The sequence below is a fragment of the Theobroma cacao genome, chromosome 1 (genome assembly GCF_053813885.1).
Source record: "Theobroma cacao isolate CCN51 chromosome 1, ASM5381388v1, whole genome shotgun sequence".
NCBI lineage: Eukaryota > Viridiplantae > Streptophyta > Magnoliopsida > Malvales > Malvaceae > Theobroma > Theobroma cacao.
The window spans coordinates 9,164,499-9,188,224 of record NC_142639.1 but is presented as its reverse complement, the minus strand read 5'-3'; the positions used below and the strand labels follow the sequence as shown (position 1 = coordinate 9,188,224).

General features: G+C 33.4%; 4 protein-coding genes across 5 annotated transcripts; all 4 read right to left on the bottom strand.

Annotated features, from left to right (window-relative positions):
- Nucleotides 1-69: 69 nt before the first annotated feature.
- Nucleotides 70-5,717, bottom strand: LOC18612073 (shaggy-related protein kinase zeta). 2 transcript variants are annotated; one of them, XM_007048663.3, is made up of 12 exons: nt 5,558-5,717; nt 3,938-4,030; nt 3,573-3,632; nt 3,202-3,474; nt 3,051-3,125; nt 2,896-2,952; nt 2,070-2,210; nt 1,904-1,954; nt 1,730-1,825; nt 1,385-1,468; nt 1,009-1,110; nt 70-606 (listed from the first exon to the last, which is right to left on the bottom strand). In XM_007048663.3, the coding sequence occupies exons 1-12, from the start codon at nt 5,657-5,659 to the stop codon at nt 511-513; spliced, it is 1,230 nt and encodes a 409-aa protein (XP_007048725.1). In that variant the 5' UTR covers nt 5,660-5,717; the 3' UTR covers nt 70-510. The 2 variants fall into 2 exon arrangements, with proteins under 2 accessions (XP_007048725.1, XP_017982320.1); XM_018126831.2 differs by lacking the exon at nt 5,558-5,717 and adding an exon at nt 5,192-5,464.
- Nucleotides 5,718-7,015: 1,298 nt separating this feature from the next.
- LOC18612072 (peroxidase P7-like) lies at nt 7,016-9,793 on the bottom strand. The gene is made up of 3 exons (XM_007048662.3): nt 9,492-9,793; nt 8,311-8,502; nt 7,016-7,843 (listed from the first exon to the last, which is right to left on the bottom strand). The coding sequence occupies exons 1-3, from the start codon at nt 9,708-9,710 to the stop codon at nt 7,292-7,294; spliced, it is 963 nt and encodes a 320-aa protein (XP_007048724.3). The 5' UTR covers nt 9,711-9,793; the 3' UTR covers nt 7,016-7,291.
- Nucleotides 9,794-13,020: 3,227 nt separating this feature from the next.
- Nucleotides 13,021-16,551, bottom strand: LOC18612071 (Protein kinase superfamily protein). The gene is made up of 6 exons (XM_007048661.3): nt 16,174-16,551; nt 15,298-15,536; nt 14,912-15,047; nt 14,022-14,280; nt 13,761-13,893; nt 13,021-13,531 (listed from the first exon to the last, which is right to left on the bottom strand). The coding sequence occupies exons 1-6, from the start codon at nt 16,331-16,333 to the stop codon at nt 13,256-13,258; spliced, it is 1,203 nt and encodes a 400-aa protein (XP_007048723.3). The 5' UTR covers nt 16,334-16,551; the 3' UTR covers nt 13,021-13,255.
- Nucleotides 16,552-17,996: 1,445 nt separating this feature from the next.
- Nucleotides 17,997-23,086, bottom strand: LOC18612070 (Ribosomal protein L1p/L10e family). Its single transcript, XM_007048657.3, has 10 exons — nt 22,361-23,086; nt 21,986-22,063; nt 20,746-20,787; nt 20,556-20,658; nt 20,241-20,305; nt 20,109-20,153; nt 19,917-20,024; nt 19,740-19,827; nt 19,522-19,568; nt 17,997-18,536 (listed from the first exon to the last, which is right to left on the bottom strand). The coding sequence occupies exons 1-10, from the start codon at nt 22,997-22,999 to the stop codon at nt 18,456-18,458; spliced, it is 1,296 nt and encodes a 431-aa protein (XP_007048719.3). The 5' UTR covers nt 23,000-23,086; the 3' UTR covers nt 17,997-18,455.
- Between the last annotated feature and the right edge of the window lie 640 nt (nt 23,087-23,726).

Sequence of the window (23,726 nt, the reverse complement as noted above, 5' to 3'; positions counted from 1 at the left end):
CACTTCATAATGCCTTCCATCAGGTTTCAAACAAAACTTAAAACCGCGCGTAGTGGGAAAATAACAAAATAAAAGAAGAGAAAAGGGTGGAACTTAAATTGATGAAATTCGGTTTATGTCCACATGCTGCAACAAACATATGTAAAACTAGCGCAACATTTAAGAAGCAAGCCAAACTAGTACGTACAACTCCTTCAGCTTCGGCTGGGCACTTTACCCTAGCTACACATGGATTGCATCACCTTTTTTATACTCCTAGCTCTGATCAAAACAATGTACAAAAACAGGGGAACACTATGTTGTAGCTAGAATGACATGGTAGACAGATATCGCCAACTTCCATGTTAAGCCAGAAGAAGCCAGTATATGCATACATCTTTGCGGGGCAATAAATCCACTGAATAGGCTAGAAAGCTTGGTTTAGTGACCAGGAGCTCCGTCCGTCCTTCCTTTGCGTTGAACCCGTCCACTAACAGAAAGACTTGATTCCTTGTATTGCTTTTTCCACATTTACGTACCAGCTGGATGTGGAAAGCCAAGACCCATCTGCCGCCTCACATGCTCTGGTATCAGCCTGTTGATTAGCTCAGGGGAAGCTCCAGCTAACTATAAATGAATCAGACATGAAAAGTCAATGGATAAGGGATCACCAAGAAAGAGAAGGGATCAGCACAAACAAAATTCTGTAACACATCATGCCTTGTTGGATGCATGCAATCCTGTTGATGTTTCATGCAAAATGTTCTGACGTGCATGAGAACACAGAATCAGATAAAGGAAAAGGAAAAACCAAGTGCTATAAACAAGGGGCTTATGTTGATCATAGTGCAGACACACAAGTAAGAAGGATGAGGGCCAAGTATTAATGTACAAGCTCGTTGGCTTCCATAGTTCTTTGCAATTTAGTAGGCATGCAAACAATCAATAATGCATTAACAAACAACAATGCAAGTGCCAAACATACTTCCTCAAAACTGTTTGAAACAAATAAGATAATGAGAATCATACTTCTTGTTTAAAGTTGAAAAGTGGGGGTAAAGGACGGCAATTTGGAAGGCGAGCATTGGGTTCACGTAGTTCATCAAAGAAAGGATGCGCTAATGCTTCCAGCTGCAATAACAAAAAAATAGAAGAGGCCAGTAAGAAATACAGTAATTATTCACATAATTTAATGTAGATTTTTGGAAGACATGTGAGGCTCTTCATATTTGAATAGGGGAAAAATTGCAGTCCGGACATGAAATCTTTTTTAGTATAGTAAGTAAATGACAAAATAACTTGCAAAAATGGCCTTTTAATTTTGGAGCATAGTGATAAATTTTCATCAAATGACAGGAGAAGTTAACTCAATCTTAACTATCCCAAAAAACAAAAGTTAACTCACCGCAGTACATCGGAGACTTGGTGAATACTGAAGAAGGCGTGAGGCAAGGTCAATTGCTTCAGGAGGCATACGCTTGTGGAAAACCTGAACCAAGGACATTGTTATACACGTAATCAACTTTAAAATTATTGAAATAGAAATCCCAGTCCATAGTTATTTGTTAACTTGTAATGGCATCAAGGCCATATGCCAGTATTATCCATTTCTTATACATGCTTCTAGTAGAGGCACACTTTTTTTATTATTTTATTAAAAAAAGGCAGACGTTTTATCCTGGCTCTAAATACATATTCCAAAACTATTAAGCAACTGCCATTTCCGAAATGCAAATAGTAAAAGGGATACCTTATGCCATGGGTGGGCTTTGACTTGAGGGAATCTGAAATCTGTATAGTTGGGATTCATGCAGCGAATTTCCTCTCGAGTTGGAGTACCAAGAACCTACAGGAGAACATTATTACTAGGCTAACTAACTTGCATGAACCTCAATAACAAAAAATACTTGTAATAAGCCTTCACCTTGATAATCTCTACAAGTTGGTCAACTGCATTTTCTCCTGGAAACAAAGGCTATGGAAAAAAAAAAAAAAAAAGGAAGCAAACCAATATTATTGAAGACAGCTTTGAGTATCATTCAGAAATTTATTAGTAATGACTCTGAGAAGATTACATGGAAGTTACTAACCTGGCCCAAAAGAAGCTCGGCAAGCACACAACCTGCAGACCAAATATCAATTGATGTCGTATATTCTGTAGCACCAAATATGAGTTCTGGAGCCCGATAGTAACGAGAACATATATACGATATGTTTACTTCACCCTTTACCTGATGGAAACCATGAAAAAATGTATTAGACAGAAGTCAGTGAAACACAAAACAACATACAACACCTCAGTTAGGGACACATTTTTGACCATCTATGAAGATCAAACTTTATAGAATGTGCTACTCCCAAGACCAAAGGGTTACAAACATGTCACCCAGAGCAAGAGTTGCTTATGCACAAGGCCTTGCTGAATAAATAGCTATCACCAAATAGTCTGAGGATATATGATCATGTGTAAACTTATGAGACACATTTATCTGGAATTAAAATGCCAAGAACTTCCAATTCAACAGACACAATAAGCAAGTTCCAAAGGTTAAGTAAAACCAAGACATGTTTTACTTAACATATATGCATCAGCTTCAGTTAAGCAACAGCCTGAGTAAATGTCAATCATGAAAGATATTTCTTAACATATATGGAAAAATTAAATAGTCCACATGCCTGCAATGTAAACAAAAAAAAAGAGAGAGAGGAGATCCAGGATACAAAAAGGTAAAGCAACTGCAGTTATATTGTTTTAAGGCTCAGATGAACAAGTTCAACATAATAAGTTGCGATTGCCTAGAAAGTGTCAGGAAACAGTTATGACTTATTGTTGTCCATCATTAATTCTGAGACAGGCGCTTAACAAAAACAAAGAAAAAAAAAACAGAAACAGGTGAACAATAATAATGCACATACCAGGACTTTTGCACTCCCAAAATCGCAAAGCTTAACCTGGTGGGTAAGAGGATCAACCTAACGAATGCACAGGTATTAGGTTGGGAAAAGTTGATATTGCTGAAAACAGAAAATGAAACAAAGAAGAAAGAAAGAAAGAAAGAGAGAAAGTATACCAAAAGATTTTGTGGCTTCACATCTCTATGGCAAACCCCTTGAACAGCATGGATATATGCCAGCCCTCTGAAAATCTGAGTGACATTTCCATTTATTGTCAGGATTTAAGAAGTGAATAAATAAAACATCCAGAAAGAAATCAATCCATACTTGATACGTATAGAGTTTCACATAAATGAGGGGCATCCTCTGGTTCATATTGTTGTAGTGCTTGAGAACCCGATACATAGTCTCAGGAACATACTCCATAACCAAATTTAGAAAAAGCTCATCTTTACTTGTAGTGGAGAAAAAACAGTGCTTCAGAGACACCACATTTGGATGATCCATTAAGCGCATCAATTGCAGCTCACGGTTTTTATACCGCCTGTCCTGCAAGACTTTCTTTATTGCCACAGTCTCACTGGTTTCCAAGCATTTTGCCTGTAGAAGGATGAGATAAGGGACTCAATAGACCAAAAAAATTGGAACTTACTTCAGTAGTTCAATGTCAACTAGTCCTGAAGCATAAATGTTTGCACCTGAAAAACAATTCCAAATGAGCCAGTGCCAACAACCCGTTCTGCCATGTAACTTATGGTCTGCAAGGAAGCAAACAACTATCATGTAACAGGAGGAACCAAAGAACCACAGAAGAAACCAATAAACATCAGCAATTTTTAAGTCTTGATTCTCAATTGGGTTATATATAACGCTTAGATAGAACAAAAGAAGAAAAAGGAGAAGTCATCATAAAAGAACCAAAACACTTATATGGCAATAATCAGTTTTCAACGAAAATAGACAATTAATTCTTTAACTTCAAATAAGAGCATACATTATGACTTATAAAATATAAAAGGACAAGGAAAGAAGGTATAAAATGGAAAGCAGATAAGGTGCCAACCTGTTTTGGTTCACCATTTTTGCCTCCAATGGTGGTGGAAATGATGTGGCCAGTGACTTGATTGTTGCCCTCAACAACAGGAGCAGACATTTCCTGTAATCATAACAACAAACAGGATCAATTAAGGCACAAACGATAGCCTAGCTTACTTCCTGTACACCTTTTCCCCCTATTGAAGGCTATTTCTGCATGTGTTGATGAAACACATATGCACAGTTGTAACCAGCTGGTACTAGAATCCATCTCAAGTGGACCATAAATCATACATAAACATGTAGTAAAATGCCTTTTAGTAGCAAAACTGACGTTTGATATTAATCATTACTTCACTAAACCGCAATCTATGTTGCACCACTTCCATTAATGCATCAATGAAATAACGATATTATGACCTTGATCCTGATTGCAAATTTCCGGTAGGTTGCCATTTCTGGAACCAGGTTATCATTAGGCGTTTGTGAAAAAGACAATCTATGGATGGAAAGATATCTCAGATAGGGGACATCAATTAAACACATGAACTTTAAATCAACTATAATAAATAAATACCTACAAAGAAGAAAAACAATCAACTACTACAAGCATATGGGTATTGCATAGAACTAAAAGGCATCTCAAGAGTGCAAAACTGGAAGAAGAGCAAAGCACAAAGATCTCAGCAGTTATGTATAGGCGAAGCATAATACACAATGACCATAACTCACAAGAAAGAATCACATGCCCCAAAATAAATAAAGAAATCCATTGCAAAAAAGAGACTGTTATAAGAGAATCAGAGGACATTCACTTCCAGAAGCAAACTACAAGAGATTGAACAACAATCTACCCAAAGAAAAAAGAGGTGCCATAAAAAGCTTTCAGGAACCACAGCAGTTGTTTGCAACACACAGGAAACTCGTAAAAATTAAATCACTCAATTTTGGTAAAGAATCAAAGATATAACAACAAATTTCACTAAAGTATTACAAAAAAAAAAAAAACCCAAAATCATACAAAAAATTAATTTAAAACATAGAGAAATTTAGCTAACAACAGAGTTTATAGACTAAACACAAAATAAGAAAAAAAAAACCCTAATTCTCTGTTTGGCAGCAGGGACAAAAAGCAGAAAACAGTAAAAGATAATGAAGATCCTAAATCTAAGCTCATTTTAACTTTTTTTGCATTATAACGCTTGAACTAAGCAAATGCAACTATAAAAATGAAACAACCAATAAATAAAAAAGTAAAGAAAAACCTCAATTCTTATTTTACCTTTTATTTTTGCTTAGATTTTCTCATAAATGAAGTAACTGAACCCGAAAAACAAACTTAGTTTCAAGATCAAGATCTTCACCGACTAAACTTTTCAAGACAAAAAAAAAAATCATATAAACAGTATCACTAAAAAATGAAAATTAATCAGAATAGAATTATAACCTTTAATTCATATTAAAAAAAGAGAAAAATAGTTTTAAAAGATAAAGAAACTAAAAAAACACTTAAATCGATTTAATTTGAGTGAAAAGAGAGAGAGAGAGAGAGAGAGAGCTAGATCAAAGAAGATCTAAGCAAAAAAAAAAAGGAAATGCCAATCTATTTTTACAAATATAAATATAGTTACGAAGGAAAAAAGAAAACCTTATCGGAGTCCATATCGGAACGGCGTAGTTTCAGAGAGTCATTGTCAGCTGGTGGTGGTTGTTGTTGTTGAAGCTGAGTCCCCAAGGGGTTTGAGGCCATGTGCTTTACAGCTACTCTCTCTTTCTGTTGGTTTTTTTTTTTTTTTTTTTGTTGAAAAATGAAAATAAATCAATAATCTGTCTAATCTAATTTTCCCTCTCCTTTGTCTGAATTGTTTTTAGTCCACGCGAGTTTGGGGATAGTGCATAAAACGGTCCACTTAAGATGGTTTTGTTGTCTTCTTCTTAATTGTCGTAAGGGGGTGGGGATCCGGTGAGTGAGAGAGAGAGTACATGGCAGGTGAGAATGGACTTACAATTGAAATAGTATGAACAGAACAAGAATCATGTGGAGCCCCCTTAACCAATGGGAATTTAAAGGGATTCAACTCAAGTGCCTCATATATTTTTAATCCTGCCTCTCTTTTTTTTATTTACTATTTTATTATTATAATTTTGATGAAAACCTTTCATTTCTTTAGTTTTTTAATAATCAGATAGAGTTAATTATAAATATAGTAAAAAATTTTTATAAATTAATATTTTAAATTACAAACATATATATTGTGTATTATAATTATATAAATATTACTAATTATAGAATTATAAATAATTATCATTCATAAAAGATAAATTATTGAAAACGTCATAAAAAATTAAAAAAATGACGTTGAAGACGATAGTTTTATATTGAAACTTATTTTAAATAAAAAAATATAATTAAAATAATAATTATATTATATATATTTTTTATAATACAAAAAATTACTTTTTCTTAATAGTTATATCAGTTTTATATTGCTACATGAGATAAAAAAATGGAAGTAATAAAAATAATTTTAATTGTAAAAGCGTAAGAAAATGATGAACTTTAATTAAATGAGTGTCTCTTTGCGTTGACGATACACCTCACCTCCTTGAACTTTTCTACTTAAAAGTAATCAAAATTATACTATCACTATTGGTATTAATTATTAATAATACCATAATTCAAAGGTGACATTGTCAAAAAAAAAATTGTAAAACTGGAAATTATTCAGAAACAATTAAAATATTATCATAACACGAGAGAATAAAGAGAAAGAATGCAAGATAGTAATGTTGATTTGCTTCCTTTATCTTAATTCACTACCTTGATAGCTTTTATTAAAAATTTTAAATTTTAACTTCGTTTATATCAATAAAATTGACAATTTTTACTAAAGTTTTATCATATAATTTATTTCAAATTCAAAAATCCAAATATAAACAACATGTTTAATTCGAAAAATGAAACGTCATTCCTCTTTATTTTTTTTTTTTTATAATATTGTTTATTTCATGAAATGATCATTTGTTAGAATGATTTTAAATAAATTTAGATTGAATTCAACTCAACAAAATATAATGTTAAAGTTGTTAATAATTTAGATAAGTATATTCAATCGAGAAATTTCATATTTATAACACATTTTAAACAATTCTAAAGATTTTCAAAATATTGAATTTGAAATCTACATAACTCAACATACTTCACTTGGTTCAGATAAGAAATCTAAATACTAAAAACTTGTAAAGAAAGTTTATTAATTTTGAAAAATAAAGACAAAAAGACTCTTCCGATATATTAAGAGTGTTTGGGAACTAAGATTAATTTCAATTCCAATATTCAGTAATTGTTTATTAAGAAGAAGAAATTAACTAGTTATTAAAATCAGTTGACCACCCTGCAGTTCCTTCTTATCTCTCCTCTCGTCCCAGTAAGAGGACTAATGTTTCCCATCCTGACCATGGCAGCAGCAAAATCACTGGAAAAAACCTCAGGATTGGTGCTATAGGTCCTAACAAGTGCATCCTGGGATCCTCCATTGAAGAGCTCCTGGTCCGAATGAAGCAGCCCTCTTTGAGCCACAAGGTTACGGAAATAATAGTTGTCGAACCTGGTCGGAGTCTGTATATCTAGAGGCGCCAGATTGTTGTCACCGCCAGAAGCAGGGCAGTTTGCCCGTCTGTTGGCTGCAAAATTTGGATCAATGTTGGTGTCGTTGTAGATGCGACCACGAAATGTTGTGCATCTAGCCAGGCCTATGGTGTGACCACCGGATAGCGCAGTCAGGTCCCGGGCGCTTAGGCCTTTGGCAGCAAAAGAAGAGGTTAGAGCTGAGAGGTTGGAGAATGGTGATGGGAGTTGGTTGTTGGCTGCGCTTTGGCTGGCCGTTCTTGCATCTCTCCGGCCAAGGGGTACTTGCCATGAAGGTCCTTTAAGCTGCGAGAATATATAGTATGTGTTGAAGATAATTAAGGTTACCAGGAGAAACAGTCTCCAATAAAACCAGCCATGCAAAAGTAAGTAGTAGAGAGTCTTTATGGTAGTAAAGGAAGGTAAATATATCCTTTTATTTAATTTTGAAGAGAATTAAAGCAGGTAAAGTCATAACAAAGAACAAATGAACTTTTACAAGTCAAAACCCACTTAGTTGACCTCTTTTTTGGAAAAAAAAAAAGGGTAAATATATCCTTTTATAGTCATGAGAACTCGTTGAAAACGGAGATTAAAAGAGAAAGACGAATTTGCATGCAAAAATAGTAGTAGTACGGTAGAAGCACTTTCGTCAACAGTTTAATTCATTGAAAGGAAAAGGCAGCGAAGTCCAAATGCAACCAATATACCATAACTAACATGAAAAACGGAGATAGCCAGCAGGAAAAGGCTGATCAACGAATACTACTAACCAGGACTACACCATCTCTAGCTGCAAGTGCTAGGATATCTGCACAGGAAACAGTGGCACTGCAAGCAGCTTCCACACTGGTCTTTATGGTATCAATCACTTCGAAACCTCGAGCTGAGTTTCTGTTTGGCGCTGCATTCTTTTCGCCTGTGAACGTCGCCGTGTCGTCCAGTAGTATGGATGCATCACAGCCCTGCATTCATTACAAAATATATAGACTCCATATACGATATATGTCATACTATTCAAATGGTAATAGTGACGGAGCCGAGATTTTATGATTAAAGAGATGAAAAATCTAAAAAAAATATTTATAAATTAAACAGTTATATTAAAATTTTAATATTTAACAATAATATAAAACTATTTAGACAAAAACAGCTCGTATAAAAATTATACAAATAAATCTTAAAAATTATTTAAAAGAATTAATCTTAATAATTTATATAAAAGAATTAATTAGTATAATCATAAATAATTTAATAGTGACAATAATGTCAATTTCTATATAAACTTAACAACAAACAAAAATTAACAAATATAATAACAAAAATCTTAATGAGAGATAATCTCTTAAAAAAATTAAGAACTATCAATAAATAATTCAATAGAAAAGCAATTCTCTAAAATTAATTAAAAAAATTAAGTACAATATTAATAAACAATTCAAAGAGGAAACAATCCTCGAATAAAAAACTTAATTATTTATAAAAATCTAAGCAAAAAAAAAAAGCACAAGTAATTTGTAGGAAAACAATCAAGTGGTGGTTGTGAGGTTTTGGAATAGTAGAGTTTCAAAATAATTCTATTGCAATTGATTTTTATTTTTAAAAAATGCAATTGGTTTTGTTTTAGTTCTTTTAAAATTAATTGTTGTGCAATATTTCACTAAACAAAAAACTATTGTAGAGATAAAATTATAAAATTTTAGAAAAATAAAAATATGTTAAAAAAAATTTTAAATTTTTGTAAAGGCTAAATTATAAAAATTTTAAAAGTAAAAATAAGTTATAAAAATATAAAAATTATTAGGGAGATAAAATTATATAATTTTAAAAAAATACAAATAAATTATTATAAAAAGTTAAAAATTATTGAGAGGCGGGGGGCCCCACTAGCTCCTCACCCCTCCGCCTTGCAGAGGTGGAGTAGAATAATATTGGAAGGTCGCTCATTACGTACATTGACAAAGCAGTCATGGAAGAACAAGCGGAGAATAGAGGCTCCGATTCGCGTCTCTCTATTAACAGCCTGGGTCATTGCATTACGCACGATGGTTTGAAGTTTAGGGCAAGAGTTTGCATAGAATTTGGGAGACAGCTGAGCATGCGCAGCAGAGCTGCTGGAAAGCAGCACAAGTAGAATAAGAGAGAGTGAGAAATAGGAAACTACAAAGGCCATCTCGAGGCTATTAGTGAAGAAAACCAGGCTTAATAGATAGATAAAACAAGGATAACTAATTTCTTTGCTGTGACTTGTGAGTAATCCCTGGATTCAGATTCTCTATTATATAGGGAAAGAATACGCCTTATAAAAGAGAAGGAGCTCGTTTGTATGCGTTGAAGTTTCAAACTTTGCTGCCAGCACGGTTCTGCAGATGGGTTGACTTTGTAGCAAAAAGGAAGACGCGAGTGAGTGTGCACCCGAGAGCCTAAGCAAATAATCAATGCATTGTTGACATTCTGCTAAATCCCATTACTAAACACAACAAAATAATTTGAGCAACGTTACTTTTCAACTTTCTAGTTATCTATTACTATCATCCTCTTTCACTGGTTACTGTAAGGACTGGATCCAGTCTCTTTCTACCAAACAATTTTTGGATATTTTCTACTTTGAATTTGACCTCGAATTTAGAATAATCTATCATTCTGTCCCAAAATCAAAAGTAAAACGAGCTTAATCATGTACCAAAGATTAAAATTTGGACTTCGTTTCACCATTTCCATAAGGTTATGAACTCATTCCACACATGCTTCTGTGAATACAAAACTAAATATAAAGGTTACAACTTTGTTTTTTTTATTGTTTGTCTTTTATTCTATCTGTTGACCCACTATTTCTTCTCTCTTTGTGAACTTTTAAATACAAGACAAAAAAAAAGGATAAGCCTTAATTTGAATAATTCAAATATTGACATTTTCTTCTAAGAGGGATCAGAGCATATTAATGACAATGCGATTATATTAGGCAAAGTCGGATAGTACGAAAGCTCATCTCTCTACATACCGAACTATATTTGTGAAGGATATCGGCCAAAGTATTGAAAATTAATTAGAGATGTTAACAAATAAGGTTCTGTTACTTTCGAAGTACTCGAATGCTAATCCTACAAAAAATCAACTAATTTAATTTTATTAACTATTTGAATAATTTTAAAAATTACTATCCTAACCCTACAATATATATTTAATGGGTGATGCCTGACTTGATATATACCTGATTAACAAGTTGAAAGCTCAGATCCTAAAATTCAATATTTTTTAACTATTATTATTGCAATAATATCATTTAACCATTGTTGGGCTATTCATTAGTAACCTTCCTTAGCAAAATCTTGTTACTTCTTCAATTACAAGTTCATAAGATTGAATATTATTTGACCCAAAGCTTTAATACATCGTTGGGGCTTTCTACTGATAAAGGTGACAATATTACAACATTATATTAGGCATTTAATGACAATGCAAGCTTGAGGCTAACAATGCGCCCCGTGATTATATTAGGCAAAGTTGGACAGTACAAAAGCTAACTCTCAACACTGACCTACATTTGTGAAGGATATCCGGCAAAGCATTGAAAATTAATTAAGGATGTCAACGGATAAGGTATCCGTTAATTTCAAGGTACTCGAATCCTAACCCTATAAAAAATTAATTAGTCTAATCTTATTAACTACTTGAATAATTTTAAAAATTACTATCCTAACCCTAATCTTATTACATTTTTACTACCCTATAACCCGTTTAAAAACCCAATTAAATTAAAAAATTATTAAAATCTTCTTCATAAGTATCCAATTACCTAAATCTGTATACATATACAATAATATTTATCTACGTATTTCATAAAATTAACTACTAATTAAATTAATAAAAATAAAAATAATAAATAATAAAATTTAAATTTAAATAATCAAAAATAAAGATCTTAAATATAAACTTAAATAACTAAAAATAAATATCCATATAACGATATAAACTTAAATAACTATACATAAATATCCAAATAACAACATAAACTTAAATAACTAAACACAAAGATCCAAACAAATAACATAAACTTAAATAACCAAAATTATAATTTTTATAAGTTATAATTTTTATAATGTTAACACAAAATAAAAAATAAATATATTTATATTTAAAGTATATATATAAAAAGTATTATAATGTATATACAAAATAGTAATTATATTATTTATAAATGAACCCAATGTAAATAAAGTATAGATATTAAAAGACATTACAATTTAATTAATAATAATTTTATTAATTAATTATATAAATTTATCCTTATTTACATGAAATTTAAAAAAAATAGTTAAGTTTCAAAACTATTCTAATCTCACAACTTCTTTTTAAATAATTAAGTTTCTATATTATAATTTATATAAACAAAGGTGTATATATTAATTAATAATTAATTTATATAATAATAATTATATTCTTTATAAATGAACATAATATATAATATGAAGTGTATGTGTTAAAAGATATTACAAGTTATATACCATAAAGTGTGTGTGTGTATATATATATATATATATTACAATTAATAATTTTATAAATTATAATTTTTATAATGTTAACATAAAATAAAAAATAAATATATTATATTTACAGTATATATATACTAAAAGTATTAATATATATATAATATAACAATTATATTTCTTATAAATGAACTCAATACATATAATGTATATATATTTAAAAACATTCCAAGTTAATTAATAATCATAGTTTAATGAATTAATTTAATTAACTATATGAGTTTGTCTTTAATTACATGAAATTAAAAAAAATAGTTAGATCCCAAAACTATTCTAAACTCAAATATTCTCTTTAAGTATATATATTATAAGTTATAATTTTTTAATCTTAACACAAAATAAAAAATAAATATATTTATATTAAAAAAATATATAATAATAATTATATTCTTTTATAATATGATATGATATTCATATTATTTAAACATAATTAATAATTTAATAATTTTTTATTTATATATATTAATATCATCACAGTAATAATTTGATTAATTATATTTTTAATATATTTATCAATATTTAAAAAAAAATTGTTTGTCAAGATAATACAGACTTTGGGTGCTTTTTTTTCTTACTTGGATTCGAATCACATCAGGATTCGGATAATAAATACCCAAAGAGTGATACCCGAACTCACCCGAACTCATCCTGATCCAGTATAACCGAGTCAAGTACCCACAAATAAGGTACCCGTTGACATCTCTAAAATTAATCACCTAAATAGAATCTGTCAATGTACCAGCCTCCTTCATGGATTAAAGTAGAAACACATACTGAGTACAGGGATCAAATGGCAACCCTACAATTTATACTAAATGGGTGATGCCTGACTTGATATATACCTGATTAACAAGTCGAAAGCTCCGATCCTAAAATTCAATATTTTTTAACTACTATTACTGCAATAATATCATTTAACCATTGTTGGGCTATTCATTGAGTAACCTTCCTTAGCAAAGTTTCGTTACTTCTTCAATTACAAGTTCATAAGATTGAATATTGTTTGACCCAAAGCTTTAATACATCGTTGGGGCTTTCTACCGATAGAGGTGACAATATTACAACAGTTTAGTTTCATCTCTAAGCAGTTGTCTAATCACTGCTACAACGCTCAATCGCGGCTGAGCATCTAAGTTCAGCTAAAGACAATTGCACTTGCCTTTGATTATTCTCATAAACTTGCCTTGCTGAGATCCTGGGATGTGGGAGACTTAGCAATATGGAAGCTTGAGCAGCTATCAACCTTGGCGGTTGACCTGTGAGTTTTCACCAGTGGAACCAATGATTGCACAACATCTGCCATCAATGGCCTGTAGTCAGCCTCTGGTTGCACACACATTGCGGCAATAGCTGCAACCTGAATAACTTCTTTCATTGAGTATTGACCTTCCAGTGCTGGATCCATAATCTGTACAACCTTTTCCCTATCTGTTAACCGAGGCAAAGCCTTCGCCACAAACAGCAGACAAGAACTGAAGAATGAGGAGAGGAAAATATGCAAGGATTTACTAGTAAAGAGGTAACTACGAAAGTAAAAAGAACTTAAACAATGACAAAAGTATCAAGGAAAAACAGAACAGTGTTAAATTTTAAGCAAATAGGATGAACTTAAACATCATAGAAAGACATACCAAATTGCATGGAATTTAGCTCAACATGAAAGAAATGAAACTCACCCATGATACAAGAACACCTTCCCCAGGAGGTCTCTTCGCATCAACTGGTACTCTGCCTGTAAGCAACTCCAAAAGAACAACACCATAACTATACACATCTGATTTTGTAGTTAGATGCCCAGTTAAAGCATATCTGCATGGCATGCCAACCAAACTCAATATCAAGATGAGCCAGTTATGATTTTATATAAAAAAAAATGTTACGAATTAAATGAACAACGTTTCCCCTCCACTTGGGAGTAAGAGTTTGTTAGTTCATACTCCGGAGCAACATATCCCTGGGTGCCCAATACTCGAGTTGAAACATGTCCACCAGCTTTGTCAGATCCAAGCTTGGCCAATCCAAAATCAGAAACTTTGGCATGAAAGTTTTTGTCCAGAAGGATGTTACTGCTCTTAAAATCTCTGTGAATCACTGGAGGGCTAACATGTTCATGAAGGTATTCCAATCCCTTAGCAGCTTCCAGAGCTATTCTCAACCGGGTTTCCCAGTTCAGTTTTAAAGTTACATTGTTAGAACCTGCAATTTGGAACACAACCAGTAAAATCAATTGTTAACAGTACTGGTTCTCCAGCATCAATGATTCATTCTGAACTAAGCCAAGCCTGATCTTGTTTCAGAAAAGATGATCAGAGCTTGGACAACATCATGTTAATCAGCTTTAATTTAGTCACAAATAGAGCCAAACTCAAGCTTGCACACAATCTTGATTGGTGAAACTGAGATTAGGTATCTGATGATTGGATCAAAACACGCCATTCAAGGGAAGAACAACTAGATAAACTCTAAAGCATTTCTGAAAATTCAAGATCATCATTGTAGATTGCTATAAACAGGACTAATGAAATACAAATTTAATTTATAGACATCAATCCTTCTACACTAAGAGATAATGTTTTACGATAATTCTACTTTCTTTCGAGGTAACCCCATTTGCACTCCGCTTTTAGCTTTTGGGACTCCCAAAAAGTGCATGAACATTTTATCCATTTAAAGAAAATGGAAAGCAAAAACTGCAGAAATGCAGTGCAAATAATGCCACCCTGTTTTAACATTCTTGATGATAAATCTTAGATCCAAATAGCTTAAAAAAGTTCAATTAACTGCTCATACTCAAAGAAATTTAATAACTTAAAGGTTATAAACTTACCACTAATGGGATATAAATGTTCCTGCAGACCACCATTCGCCATAAACTCATAAACAAGCAATTTACGACTACTATCTGAGCAATACCCAATCAAAGCCAGCAAATATGGAGAACGCAGCCGACTCAGCAGTTCCACCTACAATTCGATATGGTCAATCAATCAATATAAATGTTCCTGCCTATTTAGTTAAGGAGAAGTAGAAAGAGAAACAATGCAAAAGAGATCATATTTTTCATAACTCTTTTAAACGTTTTTTTTTCTTTCAGTGGAAATGTATGGAATGAAGTAAAGTGAATCATGTACTGTTGATTGGTTAGCTTGGCACATGTCAATTACTGATAATAAAACAACGGAAAAGAGATATTAGAATGATATTCTAGTGGACCTCCATTTTAAATTCCTCTTCTCCCTGCTTTCCTGCCTGATCCATCAACTTAATGGCAACTTTCTTGCCATTACTAAGCACTCCCCTATATACCGACCCGAATCCACCATGGCCAACCACGTTAGACTTGCTGAAACCACCAGTTGCTGAATGTAACTGCTTAAAAGTAAAGATGTGAAGCCCTTTGTCCATAGCAACTTCAAGATCGGTAGAGCTAGCTTTATCCTTACAATCAACCACTTCAGACACAAACATCACCCATCCATCAGTTTACACAAAAGGGAATATTAGGAACTGAATCATACAGCTTAGTTCAAGCACCAATTTCACTATTTGTTAATTACTTTAACTTTGTCCCTGACTTCGAACCATCATAATTTCCAAGTCCCAAAAGACAGTAATTAATTTAAAAAGGTATAAGAAACATCCCATCCTTCTTATGGGGGCACTTAATAGTGGGGACAAAATAAAACAAAATAAAAATAGTGCAAGATAATTAAAATGCCACAGAAAAAGAAAAAATAAAGGGAAATTTCAAGTAGCATAATGTTTAGCCAATTATATCAGAAACTGAACAACATAAATCGCCTATCCATATTTCCCTGTGGTCATTTCTCCACACTTTTTGAAGAAAAAAAAAGGAAAACAAAGAACTCATTTTGAATGCAATGAATATGAAGTAAAATATTTTTTTGAAAACAAAAAAAGAATACATTTTTCCCAATTATCTTGCTGTCTGGACATTTTCTACATTGTTCACAGACCCAACTTGAAAATACAAAAGAGTTAAAAAGAAAAAGAAAGAAAATTGTGAAGTTCATCTAGACATTGTGTTAGTGAGCAATGCAAGCAGAGAGAAAGTGAAAAGAGGCTTACTACTATTTTGGGTTTTGGAGCGCTTAGAGAGCACCTTGTTTCGAATATAACAATAGTAACTAAAAGCCACAAAAAGCGAAGCAACAGCCACGGAAGCAAGCACTACAATGGCAACCAATGCAATGCGCTCTTTCCTCCTATAATCTTCCTCTCTCTCCATTTTTTTTTTTCCTTTCTTACCTTCTTTAAAAAGTGAAATGCCCAAACCCTAGCTCGCTATGGCCGAGCTCTGAAGAAAAATGAAGACTTCTACTGACTTAAGTCATTGGCGCTTTGAAGTTTGAGATTCTCTCTCTCGCTGTGTCAGTGGGTTTTACTGTTTTCTTCCTCTCTGGCGGGGAGAGTGGTTGAAGTGGCAGCGTGTTTGTTTTAGTACTTTTCTTTTATTGTTTTTTGCATTCGGGTGCCCCAACTTAATAGTGTTTACTTATTCTACCTCAATAACTATTTATTGACAGCTAATTGCATAGCAATATTTATCAAGTATAATATTTGAAAATGTTGTTGAATTATTTTTTAAAAATTAAATAAATTTTTATTTTTAAAAAATTAAATAAATTTTTATTTTTTAAATAAATTTAATTAATTTTTATTATTAATTAAATAAATTTTTTATGATTAATAATAAATTAATTAATTTTAATTAAGATATCAATTGTCATTTTATATTTATAAGAAGATAAAATATTACATGATCATGTCAATTATGACATGTCAATATGTCATGTTATAATTTATTTAATTTAAAATAAAACTATAAATTCTTGGTCAAATATAAGAAAAAATAAAAAATTACTTAAATTTTTTTAAATAATTCAACATCTTTTTAAAATATTATACCTATTTATTTTTAAATAATAAAACCCTAAATATAATTATTTTTAAAATTATCTATTTATTGATTGAAAGATAATTTTCTGTTATTCCAATTTATCCTCTTCAAACCGAATCATTAGATTGTCCAATCCAAATAGGTGTTCTCTCGTACAAAACATGATTCATTTTCTAACTAATAATTGTTGGGGAAGAAGTAGAATAAAAAGGAAACATTTGGGGACAGAAACAAGAAAACATGAAAGATAGAGGATGTTAAATAGAAAATGTAAGGAAGAAATAATTAATAACAATGATCAAATGCAAGAGAGACAAAAACGCTCCATTCCCCGATGTTTAAAAAGGGCCATCACACCTTCACACGGTCGTATCCGCACTCCCTCTTTTTCGACGGAGAGAGAAATAGCTCTGACATGACTGAAGTGGAAGGGCGTTTCAGTAATTTACCAATTCAATGCCCTCGTCTTCTCCCCACCGAAAATTGACGCTTCGTTCTACCAAATCTTGTCCAGGCGTTTTTGGACCTGAAGCTGATCTTTTTCTGCGACGGCCGAAGCATCTTCACCCACCTTTTTGTACTTGAAAAACTCTTTATTTATTACATAAAAGATACTTTGACACATCTCTCTCATCTATCATTACATCAAAGTGTACTGGGAATTCCTAAAGTGTTGACACGTGGTGAGTGGGACCCAATGAGTGTTTTCCTATTATTATTATTTTTTTTTTGGAGATTGCTGGGAAGGAAGGAAAGGTGGGCGGCGAGCAGGAGAGGGGGGTGCGGGTAGAAGCCCGGGGGGGAGGAGAGAGGAGCGAATGGCCGAGGGCGAAAAGGGGGGTTGCTTCTAAAGACGGGGGAGGGCGACGAGGAAGAAGGGAAGAAAATGAAAGGGACGCAAGAATTCCGCCTTCAGAAGAGAGCCAGCCGAATGAAATAGATAGATGCATTATATAATCACGAAAACTCATTCACATCACTGGAACTTGAATGAATAATTTGCAAAGGTAGAGATTCCCGGTTCGGAGTCTTCATTATAATAAAGCTTGACTCATCAAAAATCAGCATGTTCCGGTTAACAACCTTTATCATGAAGCTTGACTCAATCAAAAATCAGCATGATGAAATACTGAGCGTTATCGTTTTCCGCCCGCTGAATGCATGTTCAAGAAAAGAAAATAATAATAATAAAAAAAAAAGCACTGAACTTGGGATACACCGTTAGGGGAAGATCTAAAGCTGATTTTACTAGCAGCATATTTAAATAAGAAAAAAACATTCTAGCCAGATTCTGACCATTCATCATCCTATACCAACATCTTGGTGTTAGATGCACACCCTTTTTAACCTTGAGGAGGCGTGAAAGCTTTTCGATGAATGACTTTAATTGCAAAGGGGCATTAAAATACACTTCCCTGTAGTGATCTGCTACTTTGGACAAATGACTCGCTTAGGCATTAAGATACGCTTTGTTATAGTGATCTGCTGCTCTGGACAACGACTGTATGGAAACACGAAAACCTGGACCCATCTGTACAATTGAAATTTGAAATGGAATAGTTAAAAGGCGAAGATAAAGTTGGGAAATAAAGGGGCAGATCCATATAGCATTAGTATATTATAATGCATGGTTTAGAATTCAGATGATGGTATGTGCATCTCATTCACATCATCAAAAGTGAAAGATTCTCTCTAAAGACTGCTTTACATGATGGGATACTATTGCCTTCCAGTATACATATAGTCACATCCATAGAAACACAAGAAAAACCACCCCTTGTGGCAATGCTTAACACGTTGAGGCTCCAAGCAAACAAAAAGGCCAACAAGGATAAAATAACAATTAAAAAAGGAATCAGCATCACGTTTTATTAGTCATCTCTCCGGTGTTTACCCCAATACCAAGCTCAAGCTGCATTTAATATTTGCCAATTTAATTAACAAATTAGCATCTAGACAAATTTAAGAGAATATAGGCCATTACCACCGACATAAGCAACATCAAGAGTCAACTGCCTGGATTCTGACATTAAGTGCAACTATTTGCTTGTTAGATCACTTTGGAAAGCAGAGAAAGAAAACTTACGCATGAGTGGCCTGATCTTAAAGTTCTCATCCACTCAATGGACAAAGAATTTTGGTATTATAAACATTTTGCGCTTGCAACTTTATACAGTCTAATTATATGCAGTATGCCATAGTAACAGTATACATCAGCTAAAACCTATGTGTTAAAATTCTATGTTTTCCTTTTCAACATAGAGCCTTTATAGTCAACATTAGAAAAAGGTTGGACCAAAACATTCAAACATGCACTTGAAAAATTGCAAACAACTATTATGTTAGCTATGTTTCCTAGAGTACAAATATTTCTGAATTTTGGGCAAACTTGACAAGATTCACACGCGTAACAGGTGGAATATTAGTAGTTTTCCTACTTTATAAAAATTGACCCGATTCAAAAAGCAATCAATTAACAGCTGCTCCAAAGTAACATTAAAAGATGATGGACTTACCGTGCTGCAAATATGGAAGGAGTTCACATACCCAGCATACTTGGAAGCTGCAAAGAATTAGGGAAAAATTATTTATAACCAGAGAATCTGTCTGAAAATGGCGACTGCACAATAATGTTACACTATAAAAGGAACATATTTCCAGGCAAAATACAGTGACAAGCCTATGAGTGAAAAAATCAGCAAACATATAATAATATAATGTGTGGCTCTCTTACTCTTCTTTAGGCCTGCTGGCTTTGCTTGCAAAAGAGCATTCATAAATGCACCAACATTGTCACGCAAAAACTCCTCTGACAAGCTCACCTATACAACAAGTACAAAGTTCCATGACCTAGCTTTCAGCACACATATCCTTAAACTGAGAGATTATGTTTTTAAGTAAGATATGTCACCTTTCCAACCCCCACATGCACAATTGATGTTTTGTCCATTCTGAATTTTAGTTGACCCTGTTTTGCTTCTTTTATTGCCTTCGTAACATCTTTGGTTACAGTACCTTGCTATACAAGAATTTAGTTATGAGGCACTACAAGTCAAATATTGGTCTATGCATTGTAAAAATAAATATTAGATGATAAACTTACTTTAGGGTTTGGCATCAGACCATGCTGATTCAGAATCTTTGATATCTGCAAGATGTAAAAATACATAGCCTTCAACCAAATGGCAATATATAACTAGTGACACTATTTACAAGACCATCTGAAATCAAGAACCTTATAAAGACGGGTCATGAATTTATGGGTTGAGTAACATCGGTCAAAATCAATCTTGCCAGTGCCTGCATGGATACAAGCTCAGGTTCAGAGCCAATCATAGATTAGTTAAAAGATAGGTCCAGAGAAGTAAGACTCATCTTGCTTCTGTACAAGTTAAAGAAAAGAAAGGAAATGAGAAAGCAAATTTGAGGCTAAACCTAGAGGGACATTAAACTCTGACAGGCGTGAAGTAACATTAATTAATTTAGACAAGGCAGCACTGGAATTAAGTAGATCTAGGGCAAAAAGTTTTAATGAGACGGGGTCTAGTACTTGCAATTTCTTCGATAAGTTCAGTACCACCAACAATATCAGCTCCAGCAGCCCTAGCTTCATCGGCATCTGCTCCTTCAGCAAAGAAAGCCACCCTAACTTCCTGAAAATTCAAATAATAATGATGTCAACAGACTAGAAAACAGGCTACCATAACTTATTCCAATGGTCTGGCCAAAGTCTAAATTACCTTCTTAGAACCATGAGGCAGTGCCATTGTACCGCGGACAATCTGCATTTCAATTGAAAAAGCAATAAGTGTAAACACAAAAACCTCTTATAAAGACATATAGAAACCAAAATTGCAATTGTTTTAAAAGAATGTGGTAATAAACATCAGCCACAGAGCAGGGCAAGCTGCAACTTCCCCCTCCCATAACTCCCTTCCCACACCCCACCCTGGCCCGCTATCAATCTTTGGAGAACCAGGGATTTGATCCCAAGCGTTTGGTTCAATCATCAAAGTAACTTATCAATTAAGCTAGCTGGCATCATCTTCAGACAAGTTTGAGCTTTACTTTTTAAAACGTTGACATCATGTATAGGTATTTAAGATTGAAAAACTAGTAAGAGAGAAGATGATAAGTAATTTGAACGGAAATTTCACTAATTTGGGTTTCGAAAAAGTGGCGAGGAGAGAAAAAAGAGTAAAATTACATATGCCTGTTCTCTATAAACCTTTCGTACATGATTTTGGAGGGCATATTAGTAAAGTTAATGACAAAACAAAAATTGCTATTGCTGATTCTCTACTAATCTCTCTATTTTCAAAGGGTTAAAAATGCATTGATAGCAGATTGTCACTCATAATATCTGTTCTCCTCATTTCTGTCTCTAGTCTTTAGTGCAAGCAAGAAATTGGTTCATTCTCTTCTCTGTCACTCAGAATTGTCATCTTTACTTCTGTCCTCAAAAAGCCATCCCCCAAAGGAAAATATTTCATTTCACTGAACTCCAATTCTCTTCTACCCACTTTTCTTAATCTAAAGAAACTATAATATACATTTCTGGGATGATGAAATGGACATTATCAACTATATTTATGGTTTAAGAAAATAATAAAAAACAAATAGGGAAGAAATAATGAGAAAGAGATCGGTCTGTTGCCCTCTAAATAGACCTAAATTGCTAAGATGTGTATACCACTGACTACGAGATCTCTTAGAGCTCATATAAACCCCTTAACAGAAAATAAGTACCAAGAACCAAGAAATACTTGATCGAGAATAAGTGGGTGTCTCTCATTTGGCAGATTTTTTTTTAAAAGCACATTTCACAGAAATATAAACTGTAAAACATGAATCATTCATATAAGCAAAACCATAACAAAACATTTCAAAAGCATTTCCACAAGATTCATCTTAATTAAGACAGATTTACAAGATTAAACTTTTAGAAAAAAGAAAAAAAGCAGAAGAATTGGTGCATACCAACTCAGATCGCTTTTGGTCAATACCCAACCGTACATGTGCTTCAATAGTCTCGTCAAACTTCGCCTTGGCATTAGCCTGAACAATTTACTAGAAATAGTATGCAGTAATTAGCAATGCCAGCATATAAAACAAGATATAACTCAGCAGTGAAGCAAATTTAAAATCAAATAATTATACAAGGACAGTGAGTGCACAGCAGTTCTAAATCTTCCAAAAATAAAAAGACAAGAGTATTTGTTACAAGAAATTGAAAGAAGAGCTTGCAGACTAGTAAAGTAGCAAAATTCATTGAATCTCGAAATCAAGTAATTGTCAAATTCCTATGCAGAAAAAGTTAAATTGTTTCAAAAAAGAAGAAGTATTTACACTGACCTTGACTTCCCTAATGGCGTCCATCAATTCAAGAACGGGCCGCTTCTCGTTCTTCTTCTCAGGCTTAATCAACATAGGAAAGGGAATCACAACTTTCTCCTCCTCAGCCGCAATCCTGATAGGTCTCCTCCTCATTCGACTCTCCGCCTCCATTCTTCTACTCTCTCGCTCCGCCTCCTCGCTCTCTTCTTTCTTCACCTCCCCATCTTCTTCAGACACCCCGAGGCGATCCTCGGGGAGTGGCGCCACGCGTGCAGGATACGACACGGGTGAAATGTTTGGTACATCTTTGACATAGCGGAGATCGTCCCGGCTCCAGATGGGTCGAGGCCCTTCAGGGGTTGGCCTTGGGGGTGGGGGTTGCCGTTGAGGGGTTTGGTCTGGTTGTGTTTGTTGTTGTTCGTGTTGCTGTGGGTGAGGGGGCGTGGGGTCTTTGGGTTTGGGGGCGTAGGAGACAGGCTGAATGGGGACTGCTTGGGAGTGTTTGTTGAAAGAGGATTCTGAGTCTGCATGGGGATGGGGAGGATTTGAGGAAGAAGAGGAAGAGAGGGATCTTTGCAGAGGGCGGAATGGAGAAGAGGAGTATTGGGCAAGGGAGAGGCGGCGAGCTTGGGACAGGAGGAGCTTCACGCCTGCCATTTTTGTGTATTCAACTGCAAGTGAGAGTGCGAGAGGAACCAGAAAAGGGCAGGAGGGCTTTGGGGGTTTAGGCCAATGGCAATAGCCGCTTACAATTTCCAATTAGCCCTTTGAGTTGATAGAAAATATTTTTTCTTTTTTCTCTTTCCTTGCCTGCAGTAACTTGTGAATACATAACTCAATGGAAATTATTTATTATCAAATCCAAAAAATTTGTAGTGCAACTTTTTTTAGGAAATTTGGTAATTTTTTAAACATGATAATATATAGACAAATATTATTCATCTCAACTTTTTATTACAATTTTTTGTCTTACTTAATGTGATAATTATTTATTTATTTAATTTTAAAATCTATATATAAATAGATTGACTATAAATCTCACATTTAAATTTATCTAATATGATGTGAAAGAAAAAGTATTCGAACAAGTAATATTATTTTAAATTGTATGAAAATGTGATTGGCTAAGCCAAATGAAACTTTCATGGAACTATAATAATAATTGTAAGACCTTTTTCTTTTCTTTATAATTTTCCAAATCGAGTAGAATGCACCAAATGTCACTAATTTTCTTAAAATAAAACTCTCAGCCCCTAACTTTTTAATTATTGCATTTGGATCTCTAATTCCATTAAATTGTTCTGATAAAATCTTTTCATTAGATAATTCTATCAAGATAACTGAAAATGCATACACTGGAAATGCCCATTTTTTTTTAAAAAAA

Bases quoted from the DNA above. Each gene is read 5' to 3' on its own strand.
- LOC18612072 (XM_007048662.3), bottom strand. From the start codon at position 9,710: ATGGCCTTTGTAGTTTCCTATTTCTCACTCTCTCTTATTCTACTTGTG. The intron at 8,503-9,491 runs GTACGTAATGAG...TAATGAATGCAG, and splicing joins TCCATGACTGCTTTGTCAAT to GGCTGTGATGCATCCATACT. The intron at 7,844-8,310 runs GTTAGTAGTATT...ATATTCTCGCAG, and splicing joins CTAGAGATGGTGTAGTCCTG to CTTAAAGGACCTTCATGGCA.
- LOC18612071 (XM_007048661.3), bottom strand. From the start codon at position 16,333: ATGGAGAGAGAGGAAGATTATAGGAGGAAAGAGCGCATTGCATTGGTT. The intron at 15,048-15,297 runs GTCCACTAGAAT...ATCGAATTGTAG, and splicing joins AAGAGGAATTTAAAATGGAG to GTGGAACTGCTGAGTCGGCT. The intron at 13,532-13,760 runs GTGAGTTTCATT...TTTGTGGCGAAG, and splicing joins AAGGTGTTCTTGTATCATGG to GCTTTGCCTCGGTTAACAGA.
- LOC18612073 (XM_007048663.3), bottom strand. From the start codon at position 5,659: ATGGCCTCAAACCCCTTGGGGACTCAGCTTCAACAACAACAACCACCA. The intron at 3,475-3,572 runs GTGCAAACATTT...ATCCTTCTACAG, and splicing joins CATTTGGAATTGTTTTTCAG to GCAAAATGCTTGGAAACCAG. The intron at 1,469-1,729 runs GTATCCCTTTTA...TCCTTGGTTCAG, and splicing joins AAGCCCACCCATGGCATAAG to GTTTTCCACAAGCGTATGCC.
- LOC18612070 (XM_007048657.3), bottom strand. From the start codon at position 22,999: ATGGCAGGCGTGAAGCTCCTCCTGTCCCAAGCTCGCCGCCTCTCCCTT. The intron at 22,064-22,360 runs GTCAGTGTAAAT...TAAATTGTTCAG, and splicing joins ACGCCATTAGGGAAGTCAAG to GCTAATGCCAAGGCGAAGTT. The intron at 20,025-20,108 runs GTAAGTTTATCA...ATTCTTGTATAG, and splicing joins GTCTGATGCCAAACCCTAAA to CAAGGTACTGTAACCAAAGA.